At 31.4% G+C, this 15,125-nt stretch overlaps 1 protein-coding gene across 1 annotated transcript in view; it reads left to right on the top strand.

Annotated features, from left to right (window-relative positions):
- Positions 1-15,125, top strand: part of SYNE1 (spectrin repeat containing nuclear envelope protein 1) — a 598,518-nt gene that overhangs the window by 240,987 nt on the left and 342,406 nt on the right. Inside the window, exons 27-30 of the mRNA XM_074187858.1 lie at positions 3,433-3,597; positions 4,557-4,724; positions 8,252-8,422; positions 8,958-9,098. Of these exons, the coding sequence (XP_074043959.1) occupies positions 3,433-3,597; positions 4,557-4,724; positions 8,252-8,422; positions 8,958-9,098 (645 nt within the window). The remainder of the gene's footprint in view (positions 1-3,432; positions 3,598-4,556; positions 4,725-8,251; positions 8,423-8,957; positions 9,099-15,125) is intronic.

Raw genomic sequence — 15,125 nt, 5'->3', positions numbered from 1 at the left:
TGGATACAGCACCAGCCCTGGAGTCAGCAGGACCTGAGTTCAAATCCAACCTCAGACACTTAATAATTACCTAATTGTGTGTTCTTAGGCAAGCCACTTAACCCCATTGCCTTGCAAAAATTTTAAAAAAAGAAAGATAATTCCCATGACTACTGAAAGTCAATCCTGATCCGTGGACATTTAATGAGCAGGTGGACTAGAAGTCTTTAGTTGTCATACTGCAAATGTGACTTGATCATGAGATTCAGCAGTCTGAACAGGGGAATTCATTCAAACCAGAATACTATGGTTAGTTTTCTCCTTTGTGAGCTGGGTCACCCTAAACTCTAATGGAGGGGTGTAAGCACAAGGTTCTTCTCTTCTGGGGAGGAACCTGCCTAGATTGGATTTCTATTTACACTCTAATCAGAGTAAAATCTCCTAGTTAGGTGGAATCTGGCTTAAGATTAAAGAACATGTACTCTGAGGGCTAGGAAAAATCTCATCAATCATTCCCAGGGACCCAATCTTAAATGAGGAAAAGGAGGGAAAAATCCTGGCTCTGAACTTAATAATTGGTTGTTCATATAATAATAAAATAATTTCCCTCATGGTATAAACTGATATAAATTAAAAGGCCCAAGGGATTTCCTTTGAGGATTATTTATATTACATATACTATTTGGATGACTTTTCCTAGTTTCCCTACCAAAAGAGGTTAAGAATGATTTCTTTGGGGGACAGCAAGGTGGAACAGTAGATAGAGCACCAGCCCTGGAATCAGGAGGACCTGAGTTCAAATATGACCTCAGACACTTAATAATTACCTAGTTGTGTGACCTCAGGCAAGTCACTTAACCCCTTTGCCATAAATAAATAAAACTTTAAAAAAGAATGATTTCTTTGTCATACACAATTGTTAAATGAAGCTGACTCATAAGGATTTTAGGTTTTGGTTTTGCCCAGGGAAGGTTTTCAAGATGGATCTCAACAGAAAATATTTCAATGTATTTGCGTGTGCATATATATAATGCAACAGAAATATAAGAGAACAATATCATACAAACCAATAATAGATGTCTGCAACTTGAAAAGATCTTCAAAGTTCTCAAATTCAAGCTTCTTATTTTTTTAAGGAAGGATTTTATTTATTTTGAGTTTTACAATTTTCCCCCATTCTTGTTTCCCTTCCCCCATACCCCACAGAAGGCATTCTGTTAGTGTTTACATTGGTTCCATGTTATACAATTGATCTCAGCTGAATGTGATGACAGAGAAATTATATCCTTAAGGAAGAAATATAAAGTATGAGATAGTAAAATTACATTATAATATAATGCTTTTTTCTAATTTGATGGTAATAATCTTTGATCTTTGTTCAAAGTCCATAATTCTTTTTCTGGATACAGATGGTATTCTCCATTGCAGATAGCTCAAAATTGTCCCTAGTTGTTGCACTGAAGGGATGAGCAAGTCCATCAAGGTTGATCATCACCCCTATGTTGCTGTTAAGATGTACAATGTTTTCCTTGTTCTGCTCATCTCACTCAGCATCAGTTCATGCACATCCCTCCAGGCTTCCCTGAATTCCCATCCCTCTTGGTTTCTAATAGAACAATAGTGTTCCATGACATACATATACCACAGTTTGTTAAGTCATTCCCCAACTGAAGGACATTCACTTAATTTCCAATTTTTCAAGCTTCTTATTTTTTAAAAGAGGAAAGAGAGACTCGGAGATGGTAAATGTCTTGCCAAAACTTACATAGAAAGTCTTAACAGAGCTGATATTTAAATCCAGATTTCTCCAAATTAACGAGCTATTTTTGACCCTCCATCAGGAAAATAAAAACAGCTAATTCCACAACTTTAAAGCCTGAAAAATGCTACAACTCTTCTGTTGTTATACTTCACAATCATTCCCTAGGGTACTACAAACATTAATATATACATTTTATGGGGCCATTAGATGATGCAGTGGTTTCAGGAGGACAGGAATTCAAATCTGTCCTCAGACACTTGCCACTTAGCTGTATGACCTTGGGCAAGTCATTTAACTCTAATTGCCCTATATCCATGGCTATCTCCAGTTATTCTGGAGATTCATATCTGGTCCCTGAACCCAGATAGCTCTGGAGGGGAAAGTGTCTATTATACTTCATTATAACTAATAAAAATGAAATTGCTAAATCTGATCCAATCATATATAAAATATTGTAGTCTATTTTGTATGCACTAAGATAATTGAATATATGAAGAAGATCTCAGTTAACATTTTTCTACGGTATCTGGAGAATTTTTTTAATAAAATGGACACAAATAAAAATAAATATGGAATGCATATGAGATTTTCTGAAACCTCTATTATTGTTAAAAATTTAATTCAAAATATTTTTAAGATGCCCAGCGTGTGTCTAGTACTAAGTGCACATGAATTATTTTCTCAAGAAGACAAGTAGCAGGAAAGGCAAATATATAAATATAACAAAAGAGAAAGTGAGAAATACAAAGATGGAATACAAAGGATGAATTGGGTTAGAATTTGAAGGACTGGGCAACTGATTAATCCATATACTGGTAGAGCAGCAATCCTGGAAACAAGAAGATCCAAGTTCAAATCTGGTCTGATGACCCTGATAAGTCACTTAACCCTGGTTGCCTCAGATTCCTTATGTATAAAATGAGCTGGAAGTAATGAGAAGGAAATGACAAACCACTCCATATCTTTACTAAGAAAATCTGAAAATGGGTCATGAAAATCACATATAACAAAATAACTTTGCAATATGGAGTAAAGTTAACTGAAATTATGAGTATTGATAACTCGAACAATGATGGCACTAGTTGTATATATAGACATGTTATGGAGATGGGGCAAATTTTGGGGGGGGAAGGGAGTTGATGATGAGTTTGGTTTTGAATATAGGTTTAGAGCCAAAAAAAAAAAAATAACTTGAAAAGGCATCTAGTGAAACCTTTTTTTTTTAACAAATGAGGAAACTAAGTTTCAGAAAAGTTAAAACTGAATCTGAGATAACAGGATATCTAAGTGTAGTTTTCCAAAACCCCATTGAAAATGAAGAACAGAATCTCTAGAGATAGGTGTTTTAAAAATGTCAGTTCAATTTTGTTTTAATATCTTAAAACTGTACTAAAACTTTTGGAACATACTTTACATTTAGCAATTATCTTCATTGCGGTGGTAATCGAAGACATGAGATTATATAAAATTACCAATGGAAATACTTCATAGAAAAGAGGGTCAAGAAAACAACCTTCAGGACATAGTGTTTGAGAGACAGCGTAATGAGTGCCATCAAAAGGAATCCAAGTTGTCAGAGAAGTAGAAGGAAGAGAATCATGTCAAGAAGCATGATCATTGTGTCATCTGTCCCTTAGACTTTATCACACTTAACCACTGTTCACAGATATGTTTTGATGAATTTTACACAGGAAATTAGAGAGGAGATGAACAAACAAGGAGAAAATCTTGGCTGGCTGAAGGCTAGGCTGAAAACTCTTACTGAAGTTTCTGCTGAGGAAGAAATCCAGAAGCAGGATGATGAACTCTCAAAACTCTCAAGTGACTTCAAGGGCCTCACAGCTTTGCTGTCAGAGGTAAAGTTATATATTTAAGTAAAGTGGAACTCTTCTTGAAGGTTGATTTTCATATGTGGAGAATTTTAATCAAAATAAGAGTAGAAAATAACTCCATGAAATATTTGTTACTAATACCGAGGTTGCCAAAGCTAATCTATAGATTTTTTTAAAAATGGTACCCCATTAAACATTGATTATTTAATTTTAAATTTAACAAGCATTTATTTTCTCTTCCTCCTACATGTCCTCCTACCAGAAAAAATAAAAATTAAATCCTCTGTATAATTATGGTAGAGAATTTTGAAATTTAAATAAATTTCTACATTTTATTTAAATGTCCTGATTTAGTTTTCCACTTCAACATGACAACATACCCCCCTAAATCATTTTTATAATAATATATGTTACCTTTCTCTAGGACATATGTTATCCTTATTTCTCAGGAATGTTCTTCTTATTTTTTTATTCAAAAGTTCGGTGAATATAAATATAGTCATTTTGCTGATTACTTTTAATGGAAACAGTAAAATGTTTATAACATTTCACACTAATCTTTAAAAAGAATGATTTTAATATGGTAGAATGTTTAAGATGAGATTTTTTCCTGAATACTATATATTTTTATAGAGGTTTTTTTTGGTAAGGCAAATGGGGTTAAGTGACTTGCCCAAGGCCACACAGCTAGATAATTATTAAGTGCCTGAGGCCAGATTTGAACTCAGGTACTCCTGACTGCAGGGCCAGTGCCCTATCCCCTGTGCCACCTAGTCGCCCCCTGAGTACTATATATTAAATAAAGTATTTTTACTTGAAAATATTTTTAGACACTCTATATACTACAAGAACAAAATAAAATGGCATTAATTTTACTTTTATTTTTAAATGATTTATATTCCTGAAACAGATCATCACAAATTAGTTCTATTCGATATTATATGGATCTTGAATTTATTTGTTTTTCTTTTCAATTATTTTAGGTTGAAAAGATGCTAAGTGCTCTTGGGGATCGTGTTCAGTACAAAGAAATTGCAAAAAGCTCACTTGAACAGTTAATTAATACCTCCAAAGAAGTCCAGGAGCAAGCAGAAAAGATCTTGGACACTGAAAACTTATTTGAAGCCCAGCAATTACTTCTACATCATCAAGTAGGTTGTATCTTTAAGTTTATTTCAACTCCTAGGGGCAGCTACAGTGGATGCAACTCTGGACCTGAAGTCAAGAAGTCCTGAGTTCAAATCTACTCTCAGATATTTGCCTACTGTGTAAACCTACACAAGTCATCTTTTTGCCTCAGTTTTCCCTTCAATAAAAAAAAATAGGAATAATCGTAGCACCTGACTCCCAGGGTTGTTATGAGAATCAAATTAGATAATAACAATAATAATAATAGTAATAATAATAAGCATATTGAATAAGATACCATAGTAACTAGAACATAGTAATTGTGTAGTATAATAATATATTAGAATATATTATCAATAATAATTGTTAATATATTCATATTATTAATTACTGATTAATATTATTTCTGTTAGTGAATTAAATCCGAGATATATAGAAGAGAAGAGTCAAAAAGATGGCCGCATATAACCCATAATACTCCTCAGACAGGCCAAACCAGAATAAAGTGTATTTGAGAAATAAATATTTTTAAAGAAAATAAGATAAAGATAATGCTATATTTTAAAACTAAGTTAATTGGTGACCCTCAGGAATCCTTACATAAGATTTCATGGCCTCCTGTTTCTATTTGAATTTGACACCACTTTTTTAGAACATTCACCCATTCAGAAAGTCTGGGCTGCATGGTTAAAGGATTTGGTAACATTCTGCTCTTATTTAATACTGAGAAATATCTTCCCATTAAGGAATCTGGTGATGACAAAAAGCAGGATAAAATAATATGACCAAATTTGACATTAACTTAAAATCTTCCTTGAGAGTGAAATTGGTATTGTCTCTAATGGAAAAGAGGAATGTGAGGATATTTTACTGTCAACTCATTATACTAATTTAACTATATTAAAAAAAATTTATATTTCCTTCCCTCCCTTGCTACATTTTTATACTCTTTTTTTTCTAACCCTTCTTTGAATACACACTATACATTGTCATACCATTTTCTGTGCCTTGTTCAATTCTGGCTTCAAGACTTCCCTTCTTCCATTAGGTCTTCTCTGACTTTCCAATCACAAAAATAATTATAGCACTTGTTTTGCTTCTTTTGTACTAATAACTTTTTTATGTTATATTTGTTTGATTTTTCTTTTTTTCCCCCCTAGAATATGAACTCTTGAAATAAGGACATTATGCCATTTTTTTTAGTTTTTTTGCAAGGCAGTGGGGTTAAGTGGCTTGCCCAAGGCCACACAGCTAGGAAATCATTAAGTGTCTGAGGCCAGATTTGAACTCCTGACTCCAGGGCTGGTGCTCTATCCACTGTGTCACCTGGATGGCCCTTCCATTTTCTTTCTTAAAAAACCATATTCATCTGTCATGACCCGACACACATCAGACACTTAAATATTTGTAGAATAAATAAAATGGGCAACAAAGGGGCAAAGTTTTATAGTTCTGGGCTAAGAATTAGGAAGACTGATCTTCCTGAGTTCAAATCCAGTCTCAGACACTTAATAACTGGGCCTTTGGACAAGTCAGTTAATCATGTTTGTCTCAGGTTCCTCACCTGTAAAATAACCTGGGGAAGGAAGTGGCATATCACTAATATTTTTTCAAAGAAAACTCTAAATGAGGTCACAAAGAGTTAGACATGACTGAAGATGGGCTAAACAACAAAAAGAATAAATATATGTCTTCTACATAAAATGGTACTGATGTGCTCATTCTGAATCCTCCCAATGTGATCCCAGAAATGAGAAACAAGTTAATAATATCACTCATAATTTATTTGGCTAATCTACTAACCAGTTTAGTACCTACATATTTTGATTATAGAGCAAAAATAGAGGGCCAGAAAAGTCAAGCTATTTTTTACAAAAATAAATCTTAGTTATAACATAGCTGGTATCCAAAAAAACTTTTATTGATATATTTTATATAATATTCATTTCCTAACATCTGTTCCCACATTTTCTTCCAAAGCATCACCCTTTATAAAAAAAAATTCAAAAGAGACTATAGCAAAATTGAACAGTTCAACCAAAAAAGAAATCTGTTACTAAATGTAGTGTTCCATACACAATAATGCTATACTTTTGCAAAGAAATTGGGGAGTATCTTCTCATTTCACTTTTTGGGGGACTAAGTTTAGTGAGTATACTTTCTTAGAGGTCAGTTTTTAGTTTTTGTTATTATTCTTTTTATTTACATTGTTTCAATCATTTTGTGAGCAGTATGATGGCTCAGTGGATAGAATGCTTACCCTGAAGTTAGGAAGATCTAAGTTCAAATCTTACCTCAAAAACTTAGTATCTGTGTGACCTTCTGCAAATTGTTTGACCCTGTTTGCCTCAGTTTCCTCATCTGTTTAATTATCTTGAGAAGAAAATGGTAAATCATTAGAGTAGCTTTGCCAAGTAAATGGCAAATCGGGTCATAAAGAATCCAACTTGACTGAAAATGGCTAAACAGTAACAAAAATGATCATTTTGTATATTTTTTCTTATTTTTGCTTGCTTCACTTTGCATCAGTTCCTATGTCTTCCAATGGCATATAATTTTTTAAAACATGCAAAAATAAAATAAGTTTTATAGACCAGAGATTTATAGACTTTTAGAAAGACCTAATAGGTCAGTGGATGCTTTAAAAGTTAATGTGGGGGGTGGAGGGGAGCAGCTGGGTAGCCCAGTGGATAGAGTACCAGACCTGGAGTCAGAAGGACCTGAATTCAAATCAAAACTCAGACACTTAATAATTACCTAGCTGTGTGACCTTGGGCAAGTCATTTAACCCCATTGCCTTAAATAAATTTAAAAAAATTAAGTTAATGTTAATGTGCATTAAAGTGTATAAAGTTAAAGTTAATGTGCATTAAAGTTTATAAACTTTATGTTGTTTGCATATTGATGAATAGGTGTTAATTTTGCTCTGTTTTAACATTTAAAATTAACATTTAACATTGATATTTTTATTTCTATTTTCACCTTTCTAAAAATCCTAGTAGTTTTTTCAAAGTTTCTACAGATTAATCACAGTCCCTATTTGTTCGATTTTTTCCTCTCCATTAGAGTTATTTTTAATTTTTGAATTTAAGCCTCTATTTTTTTAAGCAATAAAGGAATTTCTCTCTCTCTCTCTCTCTCTCTCTCTCTCTCTCTCTCTCTCTCTCTCTCTCCCCATTCATATGTGTGTGTATTTGTCTCTCATAGATACATGCAGAGACAGACACATTTTCTTTTTCAACAAATGAATTATTTTACCTAATGTCTTCCATGTATAAAACCCAAAATAGACTTTTTGACACAAATATTAAGTGATATAACTCATGTTGTTGTTTTTCTAAATGAAAATAACATTTACCTCAGGTTCATGCAGACAATACTATTCATTGCTATTAATAGTTATTTACTGACTTAAAAGTATAGTTCTTGCCCACGCTGCATGCTTTTGTATATACTTTTCTATCTTCTGCTCAAGTGTGGGAGTGTGCTTCCCTTCTTAGCTGTAGAAGAAATTAACATGTATATCCATCTGTTTAATAAATTCTTTCAGCAAAAGACCAAGAGAATCCAGGCAAAAAAGAAAGATGTAAAAGAGCAGATTTCCAGGGCTAAACAGGGTGAAGGTGGGCTACCTAGCAGAGTCCAAGAGGAACTGAAGAAGCTAGAGAATACCTTAGATAACATGGAACAGAACAGGGAAAAACAGGAACGTCGCCTACAGGTGAGACTTAAAAAGGCAATGGCTTCTTCAAAACTTCTCTCAAGTAAAAAGATGATGTTGACCTGTCAATCGTGGAACTCTATGTAGCTCTTTTCAACTTGGCAGGCTGTACAAAGAGCATGAATATTTTTAGTTTTGATCTTTCTGTTGGAGTATATTAATTTTTGTAATCAGGTTCTTTATTTCCTTCCCTTTCTGATTTTTCCTTTTTTTTGATATTGACTTTTCTTTACCCTTCAATTTTAATAATAGATTAAAACTCCTAGAAGATGCCTTACAGACCATCAAGTCAAACTCCTTTTTTTCATGAGGCACAGAGATTTCAGTTTTTGCTAGAGACTGGAGAATAAACTTTCTTAGGTTTCCAATGTATTAAATTGTCAACTCAATTAAAGTAACTGGAATTGGAAAAATACAAACTCTCCAGGTCTACATGAAAAATGATTCCTTGATATTCTTTATGTGAAAAACAATTCCTTGATATTCTTCGTTAATTTATAACATTATATTATTTAACTTTTTTTTTCCCTTTTAGGTGACAATAAGAAAGTGGGAGCGCTTTGAAACAAACAAAGAAACAGTGGTCAGATACCTTTTTCAAACAGGTTCCAGTCATGAACGTTTCTTGAGTTTTAGCAGCTTAGAAAGCCTGTCCTCAGAACTGGATCAGACAAAGGTATCAGTGATACGAACCTAGTCCTTTGTTAAATGTTTCGCCTATAATAGGCCTTTATATCCCCTTTTTTAAAGAAAAAGAAAGTAGATCACACTTTCCAAGATAGAATAATGAATGGCTGTTAGTGGTATATCTGGATATTGAGAGACTAGTTATTCTAACTAGGATGATGAGGTTCTAAAGTGATAAATATTAAGGTAATAAGGTCCTAGGTACCAAGATGGTATTACTAAATGCCAAAAATCAGGTACACAAAGACCTTTGTTTTGTATTTTGTGGGGTTTACAGGAAACGTACCAAGCTCAGTTCAATTCATTCTACTCACGTGTAAGCAATGCACAGAATTGTAGGATACAAAATTTACAGAGAATTCAGAGCTATCCATCCCAACCCAATCATGACTGAAAATTTCTTTCTGTTATGTAACTGACTTCTTCAAGACCTCCGGGGGGGAGGTGCTTCCCCTTCTGAGGCGCCCTATTATAACCTCCTATACCACTAGATATTAGGAAGGTTTTCCTTACATCAAGCTTAATCTACCTTTTGTTTCCATCTGCCCTTTGGAGCCAAGTAGAACAAGCCTCTTCCACATGACAATCCTTCAATATCTTTTCTAGGCTAAACATATTTAACTGCTGTAATATATAAACTATGTAATCCATAATGGCATCAATGTGAGAACTTCTCTTATCCCAGTCACACATGCCCCATATTATCAATATCCTTCCTAAAATCAAATGACATAATATTTTTAAAATGAATTTCATTTCTGACAGCCAATAGCTACATAATAAATGGTTTACTTCCCCTTCCCCTAAATATAACATCCAAAATGGGACATAATGGTACAAATGACATATCTGAGCAGAATACAGTAGGCTTATACAATAACCTATGACTGACTATAGTTTATGACTTTGTAAGAATAAAGGTCATTTTCCTTCCTCTCTAAATATTCCATTTGCTCATTAGATTTCTTTTAATATGTCTGTATCTCATTTTAAAAAGTTTATATTAATACTTTATAAAAAACTCTTGGAGATTTTTTTTTCAGTTACAGTTCTATTCTTCTGTAATACTACATAGGTTTGTAATATCTTCATATCATATTATTCTGTATCTTACCTTATCATACCATACTACATCATACCAGAACATAACATACCATACCATTATATCATATACTATCATTTCATATTATCACCATATATCAACATACCTGCATTATTTAAGAATTCATTTATTCTTTATACAATGAATTCCTAATTTTTCTTTTGCTAATTATAATTAATAAAATTACATCATGGTGAAAACATGGTGGTAAATACTCTTTGGTATAAATAAAGAAAAAGATCAGAGGATAAGAGATTATTAAGAAATCTAGACTGTATATAAGAACATTCTTTAGATGAGAGATAAAAGATGTGGGATATATACATACATATATATATATATATATATATATATATATATATATATATATATATGTATAACATGCACAGAAAAATATCATGATGAAGAAAACTGACCACATCTTACTGATTCTAAAATCATTGATTACAGATATTATCAGTTATTTCAGAATTAGCTCTTTGTAATCTGATCATTAGCTGGTTAACTTGTTTAAGCAACTATATTAGAAAAAATAATTATGGGGATCAGGAATTGGGAGGAACTGTTTCACATTTACAACCTTGGTCTCTATTTTAAAAAAAAAGTTGACTTTAAAAAACCAGCCAAAAAACCAAACCAAGTTTAAAATAAAGAAATAAAAAAAACCTCACATTTTAAAAAACTCAAATGAAACATTAATTATAAAACTCTAAAAACTGGAGTTTGGCATAAATATTAATTTTGATAACACTAGTAAAATGGAAATTGGAAAGATTTAAATTTGTTGAATCTATGAGCATTTATTTGAAGAAATTTAATTAATACTAAAAAGTCATCAGGATTAGGAGATAGAGAGAGAAAAAATATCACTTCACTCAATAAGTCCTCAATATTTTCTAAGAGATTTTGGAAATATAGGCAATTCATTTCCTAGTGCAAATTAATATGAAGAACGTTTTGAAAAGGATCACAGAAAAAAGTAACAGAGAAGAAAACATGATCCTGTATAAAGATAGAATAAGATCTAAATAAGTTACATCATTGTAATATATGACAATAAAATGGAAGAAAAATAAATAACATGATACAGACCTACTTTTATATTAATTTTCACATATTGTTTTTGCAATAATAAGAACTATGGTCTTTGTATCCCATCACATCATTTTATATGAATCATGTGTAAAATGTCAATAGCATTTAAGATTCATAAATAAGGAAGAATGGATGAATAAGGCTAAATACATTACATACGAATCTGTGCTGAAAGATCCTAAACAGATATTTTATAGAATAAAAGTGATGGAGAAACACTAATTTCTCTATCATATACTTGTATTGTTCATCTGTAAATAAGTGATCTATTTATGGATCAAGATAATTCTTTCTAAAGACAACAAAAAAAAGATGCTTGCAGGTTTTTTCCAGCTATTTTTATGAATTAGACTAAATCATAGTAGTGATGGAATGAGAGGCATGGAGAATGCATTGTACATTTGTTTCTTTTTTATTTTAAAAATATTCATAAAGAGACTAATCAACATGCAAGAAGGGAACTAATATATTAAAAACCTAACACATTATACTTTATTTTAGCCAAACAAAATAGAAGCATATTAACAATGATAAACAAGTCCAAAACTGTATTTCTTCTGTGACCTCTCTGTGTTTGAAATTCCCTTTACTTTGGCTTTCATTTTTTTAATAAATGTGATTGGATATATATATATATATATATATATATATATATATATATACACACATGGTTTTGTTTTACAGAACTTTATATCACTTCTCATAGATATTTCCTTATTTTTAAAACATATTTATCATCACATAGTACCAAATTTTATTGGGAAATGTTCTCATTATTATGCATTATTTTAGATTCTTATGCTTGGTAGAAAAAAGCGATTCTTAATCATTTTCTTGATTTTTAACCCTTTTGATCTCTTCTTTCTAATTTTTAATTCTAATTTCCTCATCCTTTTTTGCTAAAAGATTTGTTAATTTTTTATCCATTTTATTGGTATATATAAAAAAATTAGTTCTTGGATACATTTATTATTTCATTTATTTTTTTTTAAAATTCACTTATCTGTTTTGATTTTGGTTAGAGATCTCATTAGTTGTGTTATTATTTTCTTGGGCTTTAAAATGAAACCTCAATGAGTTTTCTTTTTTCAAAATGATATAGTCAGGGCAGCTAGGTCGTGCAGTGGATAGAGCACCGAGTTCAAATTCAGCCTCAGACACTTAAAAATTACCTTGCTGTGTGACCTTGGGCAAGTCACTTAACCCCACTGCTTTGCAAAAAAAACTAAAACAAAAACTTCTAGCAAATTGATATTGTCACTCAGTGATCTAAATTTGATGTGGTATATTTATTGTTGCTATCTTTGAAATCAACTTTATTTTTATAATTTCTTCTTTCAACTAGGAATGTATATAATAAATAATTTTATGTTCAGATGACTCCAAAGGTTTTACTTATTGTATCATTATTTACTGCTAAGGCTTTTTAACTGATTTTTGCTGTTATGGTATGTAAGCAGAATATATGAAATTTGTAGTTTTGTTTATTGATGTATAACTTCTTCATATCCTAGAACATACTTTTTTCCTGCAATTTGTGTATATACTCAAAAGATTTTACATATATATATACATATATATATATATATATATATATATATATATACTTTACTTTTCTCATTGTGGTACTTTGATATGTCTATTAAATCTATTTTGACATCAGTATTTGTAATTTCTTATCTTTTGTAAAATTTGTTATATTCTAATTAAGAGTATTAATGTATCTTATCATTATATCTTTTTATGAGATAAAGTGATTAAATCAATATATTTATGTTGTTTAACTAAAGTAGCTTAACTTGACTTGTTTTAAGACTGTACTGCTGACTTTTTAAAGACAATTCTTCATGAATTTATAGCTATTGATTTACACAGCATATTAATTTTGTTGGTAAATAAATTATTTTTTTCATGATCAATGCTTCTTAAGTTTGTTTATAGCACAGTCTGATTTTTTAAAAATCATTTTTATGTCCCCTGAAAAGTCCATTATGATTCCAATTGTTATTCCTTGGTATGTTACTTTTATTTTTTTTAAGATAGTAGGATTTTTTTTTGTCCCCCTTTGGAGTTTGTCTAACTTGTTCTTTAATCTTGGGTCTCCCCTTTTTAAGATCCTATGGAATTTTCCTGTGTTGTTTTAATGTGTTTCACTTGTTAATTCCAAAAAGTTTCTTACATAACTTGTTAGAATAGTATGTTCTGATACTTTGCTTTGCTAAATTTTCTGGGATACAAATAATTTGAAATTTCTGTATCCTTCCTTACTCTATGGGTTTGTCACTTAAAATTTGCATGATTTCCATTTTTTTTCAATAATTGTGCCATTTCCTAAGCTTCCCACTCCACCCACTTCCAGTGGATCTCATTTGTTTGCAATGCTATTTTCTGCTGAATTTAGTCAGATGGTATCGACTACTCTTTAATTTTTAAGAGTGTCATGTCTCCGTGTTGGAGGTTAAAAAAAAATTCTCTTTTTAAAAAGTTTCTTTGAATTCTGTTAGTGACTTTTATGATTTTTTCTATTTTTCTTTTTATTTGTATTATGATTTCTTTTAAAATTTATTTTTCCAATTATTTGTAAAGATAATTTTTAGCATTAATTTTGTAAAGTTTTCTCCCTCCCACCTTTTCCTCCCCCATCCTAGGATAGCAAGTAATCTGATATGTTATACATGAACAATCATGTTACACATATTTTCATATTAGTCACACTGTAAAAGAAAAATCAGAACAAAAAGGGTAAAAGACACATTAAAAGAAAAAGCAAAAAAAATTTAAAAAGGTGAAAATAGTATACTTTGATCTGTATTTAGATTCCATAGTTGTATCTCTGGATATGGGTAGCATTCTTTGATCAGTTGTATTGCTGAGAAGAGCTGAAGTCTATCATAGTTGACTATCACATAAGTTGCTGTTAAGATGAATGATGTGGTATATGAATTGATGAGTATTTCCTCAATTTACAATTCTTTACTACTACAAAAATAACTACTACAAATATTCTTGTACATATAAGGTCACCCCCCCCTTTTTTCTGATGTCTTTGGGATACAGACCTAGTAGTGATATTACTGGATCAAAGGGTATGCACACACACACACACACACACACACACACACACACACACACAAATTATTGTCCTTTGGACATTGTTCTAAACTGCTCTCCAGAATGACTGGAACAGTTCACAACTCCACCATCAGTGCATTAGAGTCTCAGTTTTCTCACATCCCCTCCAAAAATTATTGTTTCCCTTTTCTGTCATATTAACTGATCTGTTGGGTATGAGAAGGTACTTCAGAGTTGTTTTAATTTACCTTTTTTCATATGATGTAGCCCAAATTTCTTCATTTGAAAACTGTCTGTTCATTATATTGTTATTTCTTTACCAATATCAGTTCTTCTAAAGTTTATCTACTGGGAGGGGCATTTTTCAATATATATTGCATCATCATCTTTTTCCCACTTCTAATGTTTAACTTTATCTGAAGTGACACCATGGTATTTTTCTTTTACTGTATCTTGTTCATTTTAATAATTTCCTGTTTCCAGATGATTTTTATTTTCTTGTGTGTTTATTTATGAATGTTAGCTATTTTTCTTTGCTGTTTCTACTCTTGTCTTTTGAGGAGCTAGTCTCTTATTCAAACTTCTAATTTGGTCATCTTAATAGGAAACTAAGTCTATTGTCCATTGATTTAAAAGCAGAATTTGTATTTCTAGAATAAAATTATAGACCGCTTAGTGATAGATGCAACTTTAGGATTGCGTATAGGCAAAGAGCAATATTTCTGTAAAGTGAAGTGAATTAGGTAC

The sequence above is a fragment of the Macrotis lagotis genome, chromosome 5 (assembly GCF_037893015.1).
Source record: "Macrotis lagotis isolate mMagLag1 chromosome 5, bilby.v1.9.chrom.fasta, whole genome shotgun sequence".
Lineage (NCBI taxonomy): Eukaryota > Metazoa > Chordata > Mammalia > Peramelemorphia > Peramelidae > Macrotis > Macrotis lagotis.
Note: the sequence above shows the minus strand (reverse complement) of the source record. Positions and strands in the feature narration are given on the sequence as shown.